Source organism: Schistocerca americana, chromosome X (genome assembly GCF_021461395.2).
Source record: "Schistocerca americana isolate TAMUIC-IGC-003095 chromosome X, iqSchAmer2.1, whole genome shotgun sequence".
NCBI classification, from domain to species: Eukaryota; Metazoa; Arthropoda; class Insecta; order Orthoptera; family Acrididae; genus Schistocerca; species Schistocerca americana.
This window is the reverse complement of record NC_060130.1, coordinates 613,153,661-613,177,390: the sequence shown is the minus strand read 5'-3', so window position 1 is coordinate 613,177,390 and position 23,730 is coordinate 613,153,661. Positions and strand designations below refer to the sequence as shown.

At 38.9% G+C, this 23,730-nt stretch overlaps 1 protein-coding gene across 2 annotated transcripts in view; it reads left to right on the top strand.

The window, feature by feature from the left end:
* The first annotated feature begins 19,861 nt into the window (after nt 1-19,861).
* LOC124556473 (polyadenylate-binding protein-interacting protein 1) overlaps nt 19,862-23,730 on the top strand; it is a 136,800-nt gene continuing 132,931 nt past the window's right edge. For both annotated transcript variants that reach the window (XR_006968612.1, XM_047130427.1), the window contains exon 1: nt 19,862-19,997. Coding sequence is in view for 1 of the 2 variants with exons in the window: in XM_047130427.1 (XP_046986383.1) it covers nt 19,995-19,997 (3 nt within the window). In the remaining variant the exon portion in view is untranslated. The remainder of the gene's footprint in view (nt 19,998-23,730) is intronic.

The window sequence follows — 23,730 nt, the reverse complement described above, 5'->3', positions numbered from 1 at the left end:
AATAAAAACTCTGTACTCCAGATACTAGGAGGATGGATGGGTGAGTGTCCACTTTTAACCACCTCCTTGTGAACGCCCGTGTAGGTGGTCCAGCTGGTTTGCAGAGTGGTTCCTACCAGTCACATGTGGCCAGTGTTATTGCATTCGAAGGACCCCCATAATTTGAGAATGGTGGTTGTAGCTACTGTAACAAAACTGGTAGAACATATTTCTTCCGGAAATAGAGGTTAGCGGGCAGTTATCCTGAGTTTCTAATGCCAACCCTAAAGGCTGGTCTGCATAAAACTATTTATTTGTGCACATCACATCTGTGCAGACAAACTGTAATGTGCAAACAGGAGAATTGCGCAGGTATGAGATACACGCAAAACCTGGAAGATGGAGTTGGCTGTTTGAGCTAAGTTACTCAGATCTGTGGGTAAAGATCACAGCTGTGCAAACAAATCATAGTGTGTGGATGGGAGATGATCGCAGATCTGGCTCAAAAAACATATCTGAGTCAGCTGTTTGTTCAGTCTAGCGTTTCTCGTCTTTGTGTACACAGTGAAATATAAAATGATTGACATGCCTTAGTGCTTTATAAACTTCTTTGCTGAAGTTATTGTAATAATGTAAACCGGTCACATTAATGTGACCATCTGCCAAACGCCTGACTAACCACGTTTTGCCGTGCAGACCACTGCAGAGGTGGACTTGGTCCCCAAACATAGATGTGTACTTGTGCATATGCAGTGTGCCTTCCAGAATGGCAAAATCAACCAGGTGAAAGCTATGAAAACGTTTCCAGACCATAACGCCCCCTCCTCCATCCTGGACCCTTCCAACCATTGTTGCAGGGTGTTGGCCCAAAACTCAATGATCATGCCGTTTTGGACGTCAGATAATAGCCCCATTTTTGCATTAAACCAACGAATGAACTGTTGTCTATGTTACCACGCGTTTCATACACCCTCCACTGCTAGTGCTAGCACCTGTCATCTGTAAGTGGTTATTATTCATGTCGAACATTGGGGATGGTCATATCGATGTGACTGAACTGTATATACACACTGCACAACAGAATGAAATTTGGTTGAAAGGTACATACAATCTTCTTCTATAATGATGCAAAAGCGTTACGGCCTGTGATGTCCCCCTTGCACTGGGCAGTGCTTTAGACAGCAAGGTGTCGAAACATACGAAAAAAAGGACCACGGCTCAAAATTTCATGCGATGTGTACCGTGGGTTAATGATGTGATATTGGCACCATATTTCACCACAATTCAGCTAAGTGCCACCGTGGACTTGTCACAAAGTGGGAACGTCATCACACCTCCTCTTACCCACATTGCATCCCGTCTTTTGAAGTCAGAAGTGCGATTCCCAGCATAGAAATCATGCGGTTTTCTTATGGGTAGCAGAGGAAAGCATTTCAGACTGACTATGGTTCAAAATCGACAACAAAAGGGTGACACCCGATGGGCGGTTCAATCCTTCTCTAAGGACATTGTGAGCCATCAACCCCATGAACGTGATCGCACTCCATTGGGGTGCAGTGCGACCGCAATTTTTCTTCTGGAATACGGGGTGGAAACATTAGGGACCGTTCAAAACCATTCGACGAAATTTGAACATGATACGAAGCAGCAAAGAGTGCCTATGATTTTTCATCCCTCCTACTTAATACCCTTCTGTGTCTTAATCACAGAGGGGTGCGACATTGACACACGCTTGAATAAAACGGCAAAGGGTCCCTCTAGGACTCCCCTCAGTTAACACTCTTGATGGCACCCACCCACAAATGTTAAGAAATTTAAAAATGTGCCTTTACGAAGAAAACCTGCGAAATAACCCTAGACAATGACAGGTCGTCAACCACTTGACACTTCTCTGAGGTCAGTTGCCTATCTACAAGCTACTAGGACTTAGTCATAGGTTTTCTCTGGAAATGCAGATTTCTAAAATTCTCAGTAAAAGTGGGCAAGTGCCACCAAGGGCGTTGCCAAACTGGGAGGATCTTAGGGGGACCCTTCGCCGTTTTATTTATGCATGTATCAATGTTGCAACACTCCATGAACACGCCACAGGAGGGCATGAAGCAGAAAGGTGAAAAAGCATAGGTGCTTCCACACTACACGTGTGTCTCATGTACTTGTGAGACTTGTGAGCCTTACGAGTAATGTGGACGGTGGAAGGCTCTGAGGGCTCGCTGCAAAACAGGCTTGCGAGTCGCCCGAGCATATGGCTTATTTCGCTCTGGCTGCTATCGGTACGTCAAAGGGATGCGCGGCCAGCTGTGCGATTGGTTTTGACAGCAACAAGCATTCACCAGTTGGCTCGCCGCACTCATACAGTTTGGTCATGGTATTGTTGTCTTTGTGTGTTGTGGACATCAGTTTTTCTTTTAAAATGGAGCTGATCGACGATTTTGCCATTAAATTCATAAATACTTTTGAACAATATCCTGTGCTGTGGGATGCAACAAACTCCCAATATAAATGAAATTTAAAAAAGGTGAAGCGTGGGATTCCATCGCCACAGAACTCCGTATGCATGTGGCTGAATTAAAAAAAAAAAAAAAGACCGCCTTATTAGTCACTTATAGGAAAGTCCGCCAGAAGAAAAATGAGCCTGGGAAGTCTGGCGCTGGGTTGAGGAAGTGAACGCTCCAAACTGGTTTACTTTTAAAGCATTTGAATTTCTTCAGTGCAAATATCAGCTGCAGAAGACAATCAACACATATGTAAGGAAAAAAATTATTTTTGGAAATATATAAGAAACCTATTAACAAACTTAAGGGGTTTGGTCCCCTTTGGGTTCTGTGTCCACAGCTACTTTTTGTCTTTCTCAGCTTACATTTCAGTCCCTGCTCATTTGTTATTTTTAAATTTTTTGGTGTTATTCCCTTACATACTATTCACCTTGTCATATCTTATCTTAAGATATTTATTTTAATTTACTATAATTTCTATTAGGAACATACTAGTAATTGCCTATAGTTTTCAGATTTAAAAATTAAAAAAGTTCTAATTGTGATAAAATTATAGGTTTTATGGCAAAATGAACTCTGAATGTTACAGAGGGGAAAGGAGGAAATGGACTAACAGGATTGGAATATATACTGTGGCAACGCTGGGTACTCAGCTAGTAATAAATAAATAATAACGAATAACATTTATTTTTCTAACACAATATATTTAAGCACATGTACGTTTATATGTATTTTATTTCTGTATCATGTTATTTGAGGAAATAAAAATAATAAAATAGGAATTAATGAAGGTAAAACTTCACATATATAGATGGTTAAAATGTGTACAGTCAGGCAGTCACTAGTATGTATGTAGCTAGTAACTGAAAATTATTTTGAATAAGTTATTGGTAATCGTCTTGCCATGTTAATCTTCCCTGTTCCGAAGTGAAATAAGCAGCAAATTCATCTCTAACATCTTGGGTAATCTGCATTGTACATTGTGGAATGTTCGCTAATCATGTAAATGTTGTAGCAGGAGTGGTTTCATGTCTCCAAGTTCCTGGCTTTTAATGCCCATTCTCTTCATGATTCACTGCTCCTAGAGGGGTATAAATTTGTCTGGAAGCAGAACTTTTTCGCAAGAAATTATGGAGGTATATACAAGTCATAATACACTTCGGGCTTTCTCAGGCTGTAGTAATATAGGCTTTCTCAGTATCCGGAATACAGAAGAAAGAATTCCGAACGCATTTTCCAAAATCCGCCATGTTCTTGAAAGTCTGTAGCTAAAAATTCTTTTCATTGACCTCCGAGGTTGTTGTCCACTATACGGCTTCATGATATGACTGTTGAGGGGAAACACGTCATCTGCGACAATAACATAGGGTACTTATTTCTGTCTACCTGTGAGGGTATGATCGTCTGGAAAAACGATGATAACAGTACACATATTCTTAAAAAAATATATTTCGAAAAACACCACTGTCTGAAATTCGACCATGGAAGCTGACATCAGCATACAAAAAACAATAGTCAACATCCACTATACCGAAAAGGCTTATAATTTAAAAAATCCGTTCCAAAATTAACTAGGCTTTGTACTGCACAATGTTAGTCATCCATTGAAGCGAGGCAATGAGGAAAGTTCCATTTTCTCTCATATTCCTTTGCTACAAGGAACTACTTTTGTTGTGTCTGTGACATGTGCAAAAAAGTAAATAGAAACTAATAACTCTAAGTAATATAAATAAATTACTAATAGTATTGACAATAATGGCCATTCTAATAATTATGAAGATTAATAATAATTAAAATCAATAATGTTGTGTAATAGTAGGCAGGTAATCATTATAATGAATATTCTGCATTTCACTTATCAACGTATCATTGTTCCCAATTTTTGACGTTTATTATCGTATATCCCCCTTTTCCTACACCCATTCTTCTATTTTTTATTTTACTTGCTTTGCTATTGTCGTTGCTTTGTTTTAGGAGGAATTTAAGGAGGATTTGGAAGAATGGAGGGTTATGGGCATTGATACAAACGAAGGTACAGTGTGCACTTGAGAAGAAATTAGTAGTCAAGATGTCTATCATCAAACAACACAAGGCAACAAACTACCATCCACATCAAACACACGCATGAAGGTATTTGCTTCACCTAGAAAAAAATCAGAGAAAAAGGGCGGAAGACACTCGTATAGGAGAGGCATATAATGCACTACAAACTGCTTTATCTAAAACTTGAGACGAGTTTGACGTCTATGTGGAGAACATAGTGAATGTTCTACAGTACATGGACAAAAGAACATGTGCTTTTCTTAAAAAAGAATTTTCTGACACGATTTACAGAGCAGAAAGCGACTGTTTCGAACATTCTAGACCAAGTTCAACCAACAGCGACTACAGTTGCTCGTTGCATTTACCGATTCCTTCAACTCAACATGTTCATGCCCATGATCAGATGCAAAACAACTTCCAACAGGCATCTACTTCTACTTCTACTTCTACTTCTGACAACACTGAACAAGGCTCTCCACACTTTCTGGATCTGCTTAATTTATTATAATTAAAAATAATAATCTTTGCGCTTAATTGTTTCTCATTCTTTAAATCTAAATGTTTTTATTTATTTTGCTTATTAACTGATGAACAGAAATCTATTAATAACAAAATTTGTATAATTTATTAACTTACCTTTGCAAACTCCTTCAAGCTGCCAGTAAGAGCTGCACATACTTCAGGAACAATATTTGATATCACTTGCTTGGAGACCTTAAATAAAAAACTGAGGGCTCAGTAACTGGTATATCCTTCCGAAATTTGCTGTCAGCCTTTGATATTTTCCGTCCAACCAAATTTATCAGATATTCAAAATCTGATGCGGACATGTGGCATAATGTCTTGAACTGTATGTTTTCAGCATCCAAGTCATCCATCAAACCACTCCCACTATATCGTTTTCTGCCCTGAAAACTGTGGTCATCCACCACCTGCGTTGTCTTGGGTCTTTGCAGCATCTTCTTCTACCTTCCTCCTGAGCTAAAAGGCGCATCACAAGGAAGCTGGCACTTGCTATAATAATTTCATCAATTTTTAAATTAGTAAACTGGCACTGCCCATGACTGCCAGTACGGTGCGGATCCTCACTAACCATAGCCTGCCAAGCAATTGGAATAGTGTGGACGAAGATAGAAGCAGCACGAGTGCAAGTCAGACAAGTTTGACAAGTCTCTTGACAGACGAGTATGACGAGCACAAGTCTGGCGAGCACGAGTAGTAAGAAAAAAGCGTGATTTCAACGCTGGGTGTCGCGGTTCTGATCTCTATTGATCTCTACGCTTAAAGAAGGGTTCAAATTGGGGTAATAGGAGGTGTGACGACCTTCCCATCGTGTGACACGTTACGGTGGTATTGAGGAGATTTGTGGTGAAATTTGGTGCAAATATGACACCATAAACCCACTTTACATCTCACATGAACTTCTCAGTTGTGACTTTTTTTACGTGTGTTGAAACTTTACTGTTTGAAGTGTCGCCGAGTCCAAGAGTGACGTCACAGGGTGCCACGCTTTTGCACCATTACAGAGGAAGGTTGTAGGCATATTTGGGCCAAATTTCAAACTTATGTCTCGCAATGAGAAATAATTATGGGGTTTTGACGCAGTGATCCTCCAATTCTGTTGCGCATTGTAGGAGTCACACATGTCTGTGAGAAGTTAGACCAAGGACTACAGCGATCGAAATATCATAGCAGCTGCTAATTATTCTTCAATAGAGAAAACAAGAGCAATTGACCCTACAAAAAAGGAAAATTTTAATTTTTAAAAAAATCGTTCCAGACTTATCAGAATTATTAGTTCTGCCCGTTTTCGCTTGGAAATCTCTCTCATTGTGTTAAGTGATTGCTATTATACTTTCGTTCAGTACTATCCAATGCCATAATCTTTGGTGACAGTATATACTGAATAAAAATGACAGTATGTATTATATGGAAGACCGCAGTCAGACTATTGTTTTAAGTTGATAAAGGAACATCTTGCATCAGTGTCTTCAGGGTTACAGGGATTCTTAGACCTGTGCAGCAATAGATTTACTCCCTAGTGGAGTGTATGCTTCATAACAAGATTGAATTAAAGGTAACTCTACAGTACACTGCCACAATACTAAAAGTAAAACTTTCAATAGACTATGAATCACTATCCTGTCTACCTCTTAGTTGAGTTGTCAGTATAGCTCACTGCCATGCAGAGGACCCAGGTTCAATTCCCAGCGCAACCAGGGATTTTGCCTTGATGGAAGGGCTGGAACAGGACCACCTCAGCCTCGTGGTGCCACTTCAGGAGCTACTTGAATGAGAAATTGTGGCTCCATTCCTGAAAAGACAACAACAGTTGAGAGAGCAGAGTGCTGACCCAAAGCTCTCCATACCACATCCAAATGATTCCATTGTCTGAGGATGTCATGGCGGTGCCAATTGGCCCATCTAAGGACAGAACTGTGGAGACTGATCACTCTGCCAAGTGCTGTCGGCTGGAGCATACCGACACATGTGCTAACAGGAGCGCTTTGTCATAAAAAGCAATTTTTTGCGTCTCTCGAGCGAGACTCATCATGCAAAGGAAAAAGCCAGGGCAACACTAGAGCAAGTAGCTTGCCTTGGTGTCGCCAGACCCAATGGATGTGCCGCCTACAGAACAAGAAGTCGTTCCAGTTACATGTGGAAAACGAGAAGACGCATCAGCAACACACACCAACAAACCTGCAGCATCAGCTTCCGCTAGTAATGCATCTGCAGCCACCAAGGTTAATGTAATCATATCGCCAACACTAGACAACACCCAGATTCCGCAACTCCTGCTCAGGGGCACAGGATAGCAATCATGAGCAGACCAAGATACTATGCTAAAAAAATGGTGTGATTTTGTAAAATTTAAATATTGGCACCTAGAGGATTGTATCATTCAGTTTTGTCAGTATGAACAAACATCGATAAAAATGAAAAAACTTTTATTTCTATGCGTCAAATGTGCAGAGGAAAAAATAAATAAATGTAATCACTATGATAACAAAAGAAGTTGTATTGGAACTTGTACAACAAATGGAGTAAATAAAGCTACAAAAAAGGATACAAGTTTTTAGATGAGTATGAAGTAAAGGATTTTAGAAATAAGAACAACATGTTGTTTAAAAATTGTGTAAAAGACTTTATGAAAATAAAATTAGAAACCAGTCCACAAAATTTTGAAAGCAAAGAGTTATATATAAAAACTGTAGATGAAGAAATGAGGACTGAATTGGATCATTATAAGCTAAATTTGGACAGTGACAGAATGTAAGTAAAACAGAGCACGTCACAGGTTTACAACAATTTTATGAGATATTACTGAATGATCGATTAGTCAATATAGATATCAACTTTATTAATGAGAATATGGTTAGATGAGGTACAATTTTAAAGAGTGTTATGTGGAAAATAACATGCCAAAAAAATTGTAGGGGCATTCACAACATAAAATGCAAGCCTTAGGTTTTATGATATGTTAGGTAAGTTAGGAGAATTTGGTATATATTTTGATACTGATTCTATAGCATACAATGATAGTGGTAAAAATACTGTAGAAACATGTTGTATGCTGGGTGAATGTACTAATGAGTTAGGAAATGATTAGATTACAAATTTGGCTTCAACTGCACCTAAAGGTTACTATTTTGAGAAAATTAATTAAAAAAGTGATGAAGATAAAGGGTTTTACTTTGAACTTTGACAATATTAAAAAGTTCATTCGAGAATTTATGTTAAGGTTAACTGAGAATCAAGTGGGAGAAAAGATACACTTAGAGTACAATCAGATAACCAGAGATGTTAATACACAACATTTAATCAACAAGGAAGTTAAGAAAGAATTCTCATTTAGTATGACAGAAGAATAGATCTAAAAAATTGTCATACAGCACCATGTAGATATTATAAGTTTCCTGTATTGTCTAATACAAAAAATTGTGTATTGGGAATTTCTTTAAACAATAATATAATTACAATTACTGTTTTCATTGTATTATCTGTTTTCTAAATATATTTCTTCCCTAGATTTCTTTTTTAAATCATAATTTTGAGAATCATACAAAATATCAAAATTTGAATCAGAAAGTAAGAAATTTAGAAAATAGTTTTTAGTATATTAGGCTTTATTAAAAATAAGAAACATTTCCTTCCTTCTTTACCTCATATTTTTTGAATAAAGTTATAATTATTATATAAAAATTCTATTTGACATATACACTACTTCAGTTATTTCTAAGTTTTATATTAATTCTGTTAATTGCTTTTTCCATTCTTTATGTGCATAAAAATTTTTTGCTATTTTTATTTCTTTCGCCAGACTTTCAGATCATAATTATTTTCTCAAACAATGTTTTAAAGTTTTAAATAATTTTGTTCTTCTATATATATATATATATATATATATATATATATATATAAATTCTAATTTGTTTAGAAATAAGTGAGCAACATGTAAATGTTTTTGATAACAGTACTGGCTGTGAATATCTGAGCACTATTTATGGGGAAAAATTGCATGGAATTCAATAACACACCAAAAATATTTTGCCAGATAGAAATTGTAAATTAAGGTCACCCCAAGGTATTTTGTGGAAAAGGAACATTTGATTTGAATGCTATTCCATAATATATTTAGTTGTTGGTTGGCCTGTCTGCATTTTAAGTGGAAAGCACAGAGTTGCATTTTGGTAGCATTGGGCTTTAAGTTATTATTTTTGAAGAACTATCATAGTTCTTTTAATGCTTCAGAAAGGTTATTTTCAACATCATGGAAATCCTTTCCCTGGGTTGCCATAGCGAAATCATCCACACACAGAAAACTTTTATGTATGGTGGCAGTGTTTGGTCATTTGTGTATATGTTAAAGATTATAAGGGCCAGAACATTGTCCTCAGGAGCCCATTTTTTTGTAGTCTCCATCCATTGCGTCCTTCTTGAAACTCCACAAAGAATCTCCTGTTGCTAAGGAAGATGGCAATCAAGTTGGCTAAAATAGAGTCATTAGTGATGCCATAGGATTTTTAGGAGTAATTTATGATTTACAGTGTTGTAAGCACCAGAGAGGTCAACAAAGGCCACACCAGTGATCATACATGATTCAAAACCATCTTCAATATACTGGGTAAGACTGAAGATCGGTGAAGTGCAGCTTTTACTAGCTTGTTGAGGTATGACACCATGTTCAATTACTTCTGTCTTGCATGTCGGTATCATTCTCCAGAATAGTGATGCAATGAGCTTTCCTCCAGGTTTTAGGGATCCTTTTAGAGTGTAAGCAGTTATTAAAAAGGTCCAAAATCCTCCTTAATGTTGCAGGACCAAAACACTTTATTTGTTCGCTACTAATATCGTCCAACCAAGCGGCCTTTCCTGTTTTACACTTGCAAGCTACTCTCTGCGGCTCTTCCAACGGAAAGGTCTAGGCAGCTAGATAACAGAAGTACGCATGTTTATAGAGTTTAGCTTGATGTTTCGGTTATCAGATTTTCCATTCATTAATAGTTCATGAGCAATAACGTTGGCTACTGTGTTTTTTGTGGGGTCACGCTATTTGAATCATTCCTGAGGCGTCTGTGAAGTTTCAAGGCTTTCTCACTGGTTTTGCTGAAATAAGTTTCTTCCACTAGCGTGATCACAACGCTGACTTGGCGGCTGTTATTAATAAGAGTAAATGCAGTCCATGAGTTTCATGGCCAAATGGTTCTTGTGGAAATGATGTATAGTAATGATCAAAGTCTAATACTCTCTGGGGTCAGTTCTTGCACATATGTTGTTCGACATCCATGAGTGACGGACATTCTAGAATATTTATTCACAGCACTTACGAAGTGGTCGTATTGCTCAGAGTATGGGCTAATATGCATGACTTCTTGATCAGCGAGAGTTTTAAATTTCTTCTAGTTTGCTTTTTGAAAGTTGTATCTGGGGCAAAATGAAACAGGCTGTAGATGCATTGCGGGCAAGTTCTGACACACAATTGGCCAGTGTCGGCACTTAGGAATCAGTGAGCATACTGATTTTATGCACAGTTCTATGATGGTGTCGCTGGCAAATGTAAGGTCAGGATTGTGTCCACACTTCCCTCAAGCATTATTGGAAGATGGTAGCTACTTACTATCACGTACAGGGTGGGGCAAATAAAAGTGGCCCGGGGAATAGAGTTTCATGGTACAAAGAAACACAGCATAGGAAAGGAAATACAGCACTAACCTGACTATAGTAGACGTTGAAAGTGATCACCATTCATCTCTTGGCACTTCTGGATTCTGGTCAGCAATTTTCTGAAGGCAGATTGAAGCTGGACAGCTGGAATTGCTGCAATCTCATCCGAAACGTTCCTCTGCAGTTCTTGAAGACTATGGAGGTTGTTGTGACACACATCAGATTTATGGGCTCCCCAACACAAAGAACTTTCCCCCCTTCTAACAGCCGTGTACCGCAAGTCTCTAGAGGAATGGAAGGTTCCAAATGATTAAAAAAAGAGCACAGGTAGTCCCAGTTCTCAAGAAGGGTCGTCGAGCAGATGCACAAAGCTATAGGCCTATATCTCTGACATCGATCTGTTGTAGAATTTTAGAACATGTTTTTTGCTCGTGTATCATGTAATTTCTGGAAACCCAGAATCTACTCTGTAGGAATCAACATGGATTCCGGAAACAGGGATCGTGTGAGACCCAACTCGCTTTATTTGTTCATGAGACCCAGAAAATATTAGATACAGGCTCCCAGGTAGATGCTATTTTCCTTGACTTCCGGAAGGCGTTCGATACAGTTCTGCACTGTCGCCTGATAAACAAAGTAAGAGCCTACGGAATATCAGACCAGCTGTGTGACTGGATTGAAGATATTTTAGCAAACAGAACACAACATGTTGTTCTCAATGGAGAGACGTCTACAGACGTTAAAGAAACCTCTGGCGTGCCACAGGGGAGTGTTATGGGACCCTTGCTTTTCACAATATACATAAATGACCTAGTAGATAGAGTCGGAAGTTCCATGCGGCTTTTCGCGGATGATGCTGTTGTATACAGACAAGTTGCAGCATTAGAAAATTGTAGCGAAATGCAGGAAGATCTGCAGTGGATAGGCACTTGGTGCAGGGAGTGGCAACTGACCCTTAACATAGACAAATGTAATGTATTGCGAATACATAGAAAGAAGGATCCTTTACTCTATGATTATATGATAGTGGAACAAACACTGGTAGCAGTTACTTCTGTAAAATATCTGGGAGTATGCATATGGAACGATTTGAAGTGTAATGATCATATAAAATTAATTGTTGGTAAGGCAGGTGCCAGGTTGAGATTCATTGGGAGAGCCCTTAGAAAATGTAGTCCATCAACAAAGGAGGTGGCTTACAAAACACTCGTTCGACCTATACTTGAGTATTGCTCATCATTGTGGGATCTGTACCAGGTCGCGTTGACAGAGGAGATAGAGAAGATCCAAAGAAGAGCGGCACGTTTCGTCACAGGGTTATTTGGTAAGCGTGATAGCGTTATGGAGATGTTTACCAAACTCAAGTGGCAGACTCTTCAAGAGAGAGGCGCTCTGCATCACAGTGTAGCTTGCTGTCCAGGTTTCGAGAGGGTGCGTTTCTGGATGAGGTATCGAATATATTGCTTCCCCCTACTTATACCTCTCAAGGAGATCACGAATGTAGAATTAGAGAGATTCAAGCGCGCACAAGGGCTTTCCAGCAGTCGTTCTTCCAGCAAACCATACGCGACTGGAACAGGAAACGGAGGTAATGACAGTGACACGTAAGGTGCCCTCCGCCATACACCATTGGGTGGCTTGCGGAGTATAAATGTAGAGTTGCTCCATCCTGCTGGAAGTAATTGAAGGTCTTTTCCTCCTCCGTTAATGTTCCCTTAAATTCACCTCCAATCGTATCCACTCGTCCAGAACACTTTTATTTTCCCCACCCTTTATAAGGGTCACAGATCCAGAATCTGCCCAGTTCAGTACCGACACTCCATTGCCATCATCTTCACTTTAACCTCAGCCAGTACTATGGCAACTGAAGTCGTCTATAACACCCTTTGCTGGCTGTCTATGAAAATTAGGCATTTCTTGAAAAATGACAATTTCTCTAGGAGGTTTATAAACTGATGTTTCTGTAACGCCAAGCAGTTCAATTGTTGTGACCTCAATATCGTTCTTTGCAGTGATTCCAGCAGAGTTAATGTCTAGGCTGGGTTTTGTAAAAATAGTGCTGCCATGCTGACTATGAGGTCGTTTTGCGACAAGTGTCATGCCAAGTATTTTGGGGCGCCTATGCTGAAGGTCTTTATGTGTCTCCTGGATGCAGAATGTGTGGCAACGACTGTGCTGGCGCAACTCTTCGAGGAGTTCATCCTTCTGGTTGCTAGAGCCCTCTGTATTGACAGAGGCTATAGTCAAAGCTGACCCTAACAAGGGTGTTTTTGAAACATACTGGGCTGGCATTTCAGTGGATGATGCGTTCGGAGTGGAAAGATTAGCCAGCTGTTATACCGCTACCAGGTGTGCTCTAAATCAAAAATATACGCACCACCTAAAGAGAGGCTGCTCTATGTTCCCCAACATTCTGATAAATGGAGCCAGAAATAAGTGAGATAATCCTATTTGTGGTGATCAATATCATAAGTACTAAGGCATGAACTTTTCACTATTGCCAGTGTTACATTATTACGACAATGAGTACTATTGCTATTGCTACTGCTGCTACTACTATACATATGTCTGCATGAGGATTATTTAACAACCTAGAGTATAAGAATTTCTTTTATTATTATTATAATTATTATTGTTATTATTATTACTATTACCAGTAAATTTGCACGTTTGGTTTAACGTTTTGTATTTGATGCAAGATAATGTTTTGTTAAAATCTCTAATTTTAAGTGACTGGTATGATGCTTTTGCATTTAAAAGTTAGCAGCCCTGTCATAGACCATAGGTAATTGTCTTTGATTTATACTGATTGCACAGACAGATGATTGTTAAGGTGATATATTGCATCCATAGACATTTGCACCAATATCTGCACAGACAAATCGTTGGCTTAATTAAACAGTATAATAGTGTCCATTTGGATATACTTTATACTAACTTTACGTATTTAATCAGCTGAGTGACTCATTTTGAAGTTCATCATGATCCTACACTTTACAAACTCGAAGACGGAAATATCTAAAATCTTCCATAAAAGGTTTTCCAGTGTTGTACCGAAACCAGATAGCAAAGATATTTATCGAGTATTATTTTGGTCAGACATTACTTCCTTCTTGAATAGATGCTATAACATTATTGTTTATAAACAGTGATAAACTATACAATTCAGTAAGAGACTTGTTATAGCCTATAACAGCCGACTATGTGCCTAATATACAAAAATAGACTGTAGGTTATCCAGTACTAAGCCAAATTTTAAAACAATGGCGTGAGAATTAATTTTGTATTTAGCAAAAGAAAATCGTGGCATTAATTCCACAATAACTTCCATCTCCCTCTTGTCTGTAGGGCACATGAAAAAACAAATAAGTATCTACTTAAAAGGATTTCCGTTTGTTCACTGATAGAAACATTTGTGTGTTGTAATTTTACATTGTATGTTCCTTAGGGTGGAGGAGCAGAGAAAGGTTCAGGGCACTCACTTGCCCTTCAGGTGGAAAAATGTTCCTAAAGTGTGAAAGAGCTGCTGTTTTCAATTCAGGATACTAGAGGTTTGGATGAAAGAGCTGTTGATGTGTTTTTTTTTCTTTAACACAGTGTCATCTAAGAGGTGTAGAAATTGTGCAGACGAACTTAGAAAATTACAGAATTGAGATATAAATATTGTAGAGCCAGCTTAAGAAAAAGAGGTGTTGCAATTTTCATTCATAACACTCTTAGGTCACAGGTTGTAGATGTAAGTCGATACTGCATTTAATAAGATCCTGAATGCTGAGCATTCAAACTAGAACTAGAAAAGCTGTTCATCATAATTAACTATCTACAGGTCACTGGTTGGAAATATCCCAAATTTCTTCCTGATCTAGGAACAGCCCTTACAACACTTTCCAAGAGCAACTGAATCATTTATGTGGAGATATTAACACTGACTTTCTGTCAACAAATAGCAACTATAGACAATTAGAAACGTTGATGTCTTGCTTTAACTTGTATCCAGTGATCTCAATCTCAACAAGGGTAGATGACTGCATCATGATGATCAAACAGCAATCTTAAAACACAGCAACAGAAAAACAGTTAATTTACACACCCAAGTTAGGCATGTCAGAATAACAAACAATGAACCCAATAACTCATTTTAAACATTTTCCGAAACACTTTGAAGCCAGTTTCCCCCAAAGACATATCAAAACTAAATCAAATGTATGCAAGCAGAAAAAGTAGATAACATCTGGAATTTGAATATCATGTGCCAGGAAAGGGAACATTACCTAGAACAGAGGAAGAGTACACACAAAGCAGTGAAAATAAACTATAAGAAATACTAGAAACTCTTAAACCATGTATTCAGGAAGGCCAAAAATATGCAATAAGCAAAGCAAATATATAGGTCAAACTACACAACAAAAATTATATGAAAAACCATAGTATCGGGAACAAACAGGGACAAAATATCGGAAGAATCAGGGTTAGCACAGTTCATAGAAAATAGGATTAACCACAGTAATCTGAAAATGATAGCCTCAAAATTCAATAAGTTTTTCCTCACTGTAGCCAAAAACAAGGAAACACAAAACACTCAGGCTCCTTTATAAGCTTTAAAACTACTTAATCTTACGTAATGTACATCAACAATGTCACTCTGCTTCAAATCCGCAACACCTAACGGAATTATAAGAATCATCAGATCTCTAAGAACCGCCACTTCTTCCGTGTATGATGGAATATCAACCAGGGCACTAAAATTATGTGGTGACTTGACCGGCAACAAGTCTATGGAAACTGGAGTATTTCGTAAGAGATTAAAACATCCTGCAGATGCTAATACACAAAGGCGGTAAGAGACATGTAATATCTAACTATGAGGCTGTCTCGTTGCTGCCAGTTCTTTCAAAATTATTTGGGCGAGTAGTGCACAACAGCTGTATGAACAAGTAACACAAAATGGCTCTTGACACCCTCCCAGTTTTTGCTTTAGCAAAGCACTCTCCATACAAAGGACAATATTCAGTCTCATAAAAGTAATTCTAGATGAACTGAACTGTAAAAGGAATCCTTAGGGATTTTCTGTGATATCACCAAAGTTTTCAACTGTGGAAAACATAACATGTTACTACAAAAACTCCCACACTGCAGCATCAGAAATCAATTATTGGCTTGGCTAGAATCGCACTTACATAACAGGAAACAAAGAGTTCAGGTGAAACAATAAAATCGGAGTGGGTAACTATTAAGTATGGTGTTTCCCAAGGCTCGATTCTTGGACCACTGATCTTCTTAGTGTGCATTAATGACCTGCCAACAGCAGTAAATATCACTGCAAATATAGTAATGTTTGCTGATTGTGCTAGTATATTGATCAAGGACATGAAATTACCAATGCAGATTATAACTTAAACAATAACACAAGTAGTATACAAATGGTTTATAATACACTCCTGGAAATTGAAATACGAACACCGTGAATTCATTGTCCCAGGAAGGGGAAACTTTATTGACACATTCCTGGGGTCAGATACATCACATGATCACACTGACAGAACCACAGGCACGTAGATACAGGCAACAGAGCATGCACAATGTCGGCACTAGTACAGTGTATATCCACCTTTCGCAGCAATGCAGGCTGCTATTCTCCCATGGAGACGATCGTAGAGATGCTGGATGTAGTCCTGTGGAACGGCTTGCCATGCCATTTCCACCTGGCGCCTCAGTTGGACCAGCGTTCGTGCTGGACGTGCAGACCGCGTGAGACGACGCTTCATCCAGTCCCAAACATGCTCAATGGGGGACAGATCCGGAGATCTTGCTGGCCAGGGTAGTTGACTTACGCCTTCTAGAGCACGTTGGGTGGCACGGGATACATGCGGACGTGCATTGTCCTGTTGGAACAGCAAGTTCCCTTGCCGGTCTAGGAATGGTAGAACGATGGGTTCGATGACGGTTTGGATGTACCGTGCACTATTCAGTGTCCCCTCGACGATCACCAGTGGTGTACGGCCAGTGTAGGAGATCGCTCCCCACACCATGATGCCGGGTGTTGGCCCTGTGTGCCTCGCTCGTATGCAGTCCTGATTGTGGCGCTCACCTGCACGGCGCCAAACACGCATACGACCATCATTGGCACCAAGGCAGAAGCGACTCTCATCGGTGAAGACGACACGTCTCCATTCGTCCCTCCATTCACGCCTGTCGCGACACCACTGGAGGCGAGCTGCACGATGTTGGGGCGTGAGCGGAAGACGGCCTAACGGTGTGCGGGACCGTAGCCCAGCTTCATGGAGACGGTTGCGAATGGTCCTCGCCGATACCCCAGGAGCAACAGTGTCCCTAATTTGCTGGGAATTGGCGGTGCGGTCCCCTACGGCACTGCGTAGGATCCTACGGTCTTGGCGTGCATTCGTGCGTCGCTGCGGTCCGGTCCCAGGTCGACGGGCACGTGCACCTTCCGCCGACCACTGGCGACAACATCGATGTACTGTGGAGACCTCACGCCCCACGTGTTGAGCAATTCGGCGGTACGTCCACCCGGCCTCCCGCATGCCCACTATACGCCCTCGCTCAAAGTCCGTCAACTGCACATACGGTTCACGTCCACGCTGTCGCGGCATGCTACCAGTGTTAAAGACTGCGATGGAGCTCCGTATGCCACGGCAAACTGGCTGACACTGACGGCGGCGGTGCACAAATGCTGCGCAGCTAGCGCCATTCGACGGCCAACACCGCGGTTCCTGGTGTGTCCGCTGTGCCGTGCGTGTGATCATTGCTTGTACAGCCCTCTCGCAGTGTCCGGAGCAAGTATGGTGGGTCTGACACACCGGTGTCAATGTGTTCTTTTTTCCATTTCCAGGAGTGTAGATAGTCTGTCAATAAACCTCTAAAAAACAAATGTAATACAGTTTCAGACTGCAAATAACGACCTTGAATCCCTTGAAATAGATACCAATGAAATTTCATTTCTAGGAATACAAATGGACAATAAATTAAGATGAAATGAGTATATTAATTACCTACTCAAAACCTAAGCTCAGTATGCTTTGCACTAAGAAATATTTTGCTCTATGTTGTCACATAAACAATAATTTTCTCATATTTCCACTCTCTGATCTTGTATGGTAAATACTGTAGGGAAATGCTACAAAAGTGCAAAAAGTTTTTAAAGTGCAAAAACGAACTGTGAAGTTGATCTGAGGTGTTTCAATTTGGACATCCTGCAGGTACCTATTCAAGACACTTGGAGTATTGACACTTGCAAGTTAATACATCTACTCGCTGATGATATTTAATCAACAACAAAAAACTTTTCCAAACTAACTGTTACATTCACAATGATAACAGAAGTCCGAAACAAAACGTTCACAGAGAACCAGCTAATCACAATATAGCGCAAAAAGGAGTTATCCAGACTGGAATAAGAACTTACAATAAGCTACCACTGAGTATAATAAATGAAATTGATGACCCTCATGTATTCAAAGGGAAACTGACACATGTCATCATAAACAATATTGTACATAATTTAAATGAATTTCTAGAACTATAAGATTTGTAAAAGATGTGTTATATTATAAATGATGTAATTTGTATGCCAATGTTTGTACTGTTGTATGTCTTGTATTTATATTGCCTGCAGTAGTGTTGTTTTTGTTAAAACCTTGAATGTAATATTTTATACCTTGTATTTATATTATTTGCATTATTGTTTGTTCCTCACCTCTTTCCGCCCATATAGTATTGTATTCATTGACTTGTCTGATATCACACTACAAAAAGGAACTTCACAGGAACAAATAAAACTCGGTCAATTAGTCAAGTGTTGGACTTGAACATCTGCTCCTACAAAAAGCGTGTTGCTAAATATCATGAGTGTAAAATGCAAAACTGTGTTCCACTATAGTTGTGCTAATGGAACCACCAAGAAGAAAATCTGAATATGTGTCATCCACGAATTGGGCATAAAACTTAGGGGAAAAAACAATGCTGATGAAATCATATCGGTGCTAATAAACGAGATTACAAGTCCAAAAACTAAATATGAGGTGCTGCTACAACAGAAAAAATGGACCTAATATGTTAGATAATTGTTTGAAACAGAGAGTAGACAGCAGTAGAGTACCCACCCACTTTATTTTGTGAAAACACTGGTGCTGGCACTAAGCTTTATGATAAATGGTCCAGAATAGTGAAAACCGGAGTGTGATTGTAAAAGCTCAAAACAAATTCCGTGAACACAAAAACTGTGTTTGTCAAATACGAGTGTTGATCTTAGTGCTCCAGGCAATAGGAGAAGTGAATCGTAGCTCTTAAAAATTGACAGATCAACAATGGTATGGAGGAAAGAACATTAAAAGAGACTCGTAGTAAAAGTACTGTGCCAAAAGTTGTAGAAAATGTTACGATCGGAAATTACTGCGCTTCTCTCAACGGAAATACGTTGTGAAAAGTTACAAATAATGAAGAAAAAGCAAAACAATCCATGATGGACGAAGCAAGGAGGACGTAGAAAGCAGACTAGGATAGGCAAAGAGAGTACTTCTGGCCAAGAAAAGTATACTGGTAGCAAACGTAGGCTTTAATTTGAGGAAGAAATTTCGGAGGATGTACATTTGGAATAGAGCACTACATCGTAGTTAATGATGGATAGTGGAAAAACCGGAACAAAAGAGAATATAGGCCTTTAAATGTGGTACTATAGAAAAATGTTGATTATTAAGTGGACTGATAAGATGAGGAAGCTCTCCACAGAATCACTGAAGAATGGAACGTTTGGAGAACACTGATACGAAGAAGGGACCGGATGACAGGACATGTGTTCAGACATCAGGGATTAACGTCCAGGGTAGTAGAGGGAACGGCAGGTGGTAAAAACGTTTGAGGAAAACAGATATTGGAATATACTAATAAATGACTGAGGACGTAGATGGAGGTATAATAATTTTTACACCACCATGAGGACGTAGGAAGCAAGTGCTACTCTGAGAAGTTAGTGCAAGTGAGATATTCGTGTCGGGTCGCATCAAACCAGTCATAATACCGATGAAAAGAATGCTGCTATGACTGAATCGAATTATTTAGCTATAAATGCCATATATCTAATAAACCATATTCACTAACATCCCACGGCACGTGTGCAGAAATGCCAATGGCTTTGGGAAAATCATATATATCTTTAGTCATCCAAAGAGTTTTACCTGTGTGCGTATTGTATATTTTATAGATGTGTGGACTGTCAGTTTGTTCTGCGTGCGGTGAAGTTCGTGTGTAATCGTTGTTGGTTATTCGTCCTTGTGTATTGTTTTGATACAGCTCCTAAATATGGTAAGTGAATGCCGCTGTTGCTGCTATTGAAGATGTGAATATACTACTCCAACGCGAGAAAGGAATGCCGGCTGCTGCATTCATTGCGGTCAGACAAAGTGAACTGAGTATTTTAACAGGAAATATATTACTGTATATGCGCACACACCTTGTTTGTTGGATTTTGATTGCCGCTTTACGTTTTGTAAGTGAAAGTAGCAGATGCGTAAGCAAACTGGTATCAGGGGACCTATAACACCTCACAGGTCATCGAAATTCCAAGATGAAGTATATACCAAGTTCCAGAAGTAATTGTGCAATCAAAGTTGTATCTGAACGTTATTTTTTTTTCTTTACGATTTAATTATTACTTAACTGTGAAGAATTATAATTGTTCCCGCAGTCAGTTGACCTAGCTGCTCTTTTTTTTTTTTTTGTTTTTATATGTTTTACATAAATTTACAGCCTTTCCCTTACAATCGTGTAGCGAGTGGGAATATAAAATTTCAGATCTTTAGCGTGGATCTGAATGTGGGCGTTTTTTCTTTACATTTGGAACACCAGTGTAAATAGATGCTGGAAGACAGATACAAACTTATCTGAAAAGTCATTACGTGCGTGCCTCGTTTATATAGAGAATTATATGCCCTCATGAATGTTTACGGTGAATAATGGGGAAGAGCTTTGAGGAGTTACTAATTAGAAATTTCCCAGTTTCTCTTCATGAAACAAAAAAAATGTATACTCAAGCGTTACAATAGGTAATAATTAAATTTGTAGTTAGCAACTGAAAGCAACAAGTCATATTCGTTGTGGCGACCTTTACATATAAAATAAACAGAGCCTCCAGATATCACTTCTCATTAGTGCATAATGGAGTGAAACAGTCTGGAATTAAAGTTATCAAAACCTCGCCACATGGTACTACTACCCCCGCAATTGTTTCATGTAACATTAATATTTTAATGAACCATAGTTGGTTTCGTGTTCCACGGATCGTTTCGCACGATAAACCGTAATGGAGTTGAACGAATCATTTTACATTCAAATCGCAAGTTCAATAATTAATTTGTAAATATGGCTGCATGATGAACATTAAGATGTTTATTTTTAATATAGAGAAGTTAGTTAGTTAGTTATTCCTGCCCACCACCTTTTAAACATCACAATGATTGACATCCTTCTACAGAATAGAATTTATCAAGCAGAAACTTTCTCACTTTGCTTCCAAATTTTACTCCGCACTCTGTATGACATGTTACATCACTCGGTGAGTTATCAGACATTATAGTTACAATATTGTGCACACCTTTTTGTGCTAAAGACATCCTTAATTGGGAGTAATAATGTTATTTTTTCTTCTGGTATTGTAATTATGTACAACGTTGTTACTTTTGAACTGTAGTGAATTATTTAGGGCCTACTACAAACTCCAGGAGGAAGTAAATATATAGGGAAGCAATAGTCAGAACACCAAACTCCTTAAAGAGGTCATTTCAAGAAGATGTGCGTGAAAACCATGTATTATTATTACAGCACCTTTTTGGGCATTAAAGACTTCCTTTCTTACGGATGAGTTTTTCCAGAACATTATTCCACCTGTCCTTATTGATTAAAAATGTTGGATTACTGATTTATCTCCCCAAGATTAGCTATGATTTCGAGTTCAAATGTGGCGGAACTATGTCATTTTAAGAGTTCCAATATTTCTTTCTTCTGAGATAAATTCCCATAAATATGGACACCTAATAATTTTGAAGTTTCCACCCAATTAATCATTACCTCACAAAGTGTTAAATTTATCATTTTGTAGTATACATAGATGAGCAGAACTTATATATTATCGTGGTTAAATTTTTGCGATTGATATCGGACTTTCAGGCACTGTAGCACATCAGACTGAAAAAAAAAAGATGTTTCTTGGATAGATCTTTGTGCTGTAGCAGTGAAAGTGCATATTTGCGCAGTAATAAAGTATAAATATGATATACAAAAATTCTACTGTTCTCTTTTTAAAATCGAGGGGGAGACCATTTACAGAATATCAGTCAATGATATTTTTAAGAACATTGTTTACCATTTCTTCTGTTTCTCTATATATGCATGAACTGATTACAGTACTAGTGTCATCTGTGAAAAGATCTAAGTCTGCATGTTTTATATTAAATGGAAAGTCGTTTACATATGTGAGGAAGAATAGTGGAGCAAAGACTCAGCCCTTTACACAATTTCTCCCCAGTCAGAATTATGTCCCTGAACTATATGGTTTGAATTATGAAGTACAACTATCTTCATTCTTTTGGTTGGATATGACATCCATTAGTTGGCTGAACCATCAATTTCCCAAAACTTAATTTTATCTAGGAGAATACTCTGATTCACACAGTCACTACTGATTATGAAGCATAGTAGGGCCGACATAAAGAATTTGAGTAGAAAATTTATGGAATAGTAGTAAAATAGAGTAGATCCACTTAATTGTCATGAGTTTTCCATGTCTTCATGAAAGTTGCTTAGTTATGGCTAGTACAGTGCAGGATGTTATAATAATGTTTCAGTAGTGTCTGAAGAACTAGCTCATTAATGGCATTGAAAGTATGTAATGTAGCTTAAAATTTTTACTGCACTTGTGCTTGTAAACTTCTTGTTCAGAGGAAATTTAAATAGTGACAACCATTGCTTTTTAAACATTATGTCATTCTCACCATAATCTATTATGTAGAAGGAACTACTTTGAAAGAAAGTGATCACTATCCATAGGAAGGTATTGAGATTAATCTCTGTGCTACTGGTTCCTCTGAGTTTACTGTTGTAGGATGTGTGCGTGTGTGTGATAAATTGATGTGAATGTAGATATGGAGCTATGCTGCAGATAAAGTCTGTTATCACAAACTTTATTTTGCATTAACATTCAGTAACTGTGCCAGCACTCAGCCAACTTAATCTAGACCTAAGGCTGTGCTACAGATCAGTGCCACACCATGAAAGAATTCAGCAGGGACCAGCATCACACTATAGCCCTCCAACTGAATGTATACTGCTGTGAAACTTCACGGCATATTGAAATTGTGGGCCAAGCCTGGCCCCAAGGCGCAGTGGTTAGCACACTGGACTCGCATTCTGGAGGACGACAGTTCAATCCCGTCTCCGGCCATCCTGATTTAGGTTTTCCGTGATTTCCCTAAATCGCTTCAGGCAAATGCCGGGATGGTTCCTTTGAAAGGGCACGGCCGATTTCCTTCCCCATCCTTCCCTCACCCGAGCTTGCGCTCCGTCTCTAATGACCTCGTTGTCGACGGGATGTTAAACACTAATCTCCTCCTCCTCCTGGCCCCAAATCCAGACCCTTTCCTTTTATGTGCAACATGATTCGCAACTGATTTAGAGAACTGCCTATGGAAGACAAGAATCTGGGTCTGAATCCAGTCCCAACCCATAGTTTGTCTGCAAGGAACATTTATTAACTGTTGTTATGATAGATTTGATTCCTGTTATAATCTTTCAGGAGGTAGTTTTTACAGTGAAATTGGGCCCCTATGATCAGAGTGTGATGATTTTCACTTAAGATTCATTCATGTATAAATCAGTGTTCAGTAAAGGTGAAGCTGTCCTTAAACTGATTGCTCGTTTGAACCTGACAATGTTTTACTATGCCCATTCCTGTTGGTGGTAGTCTACTGTTGCTGTCCTATTTTGAGCTGACTGCCCCCCCCCCCCCCTCCAGTTATAGGAAGACCTACAGTTTAACTTGTCA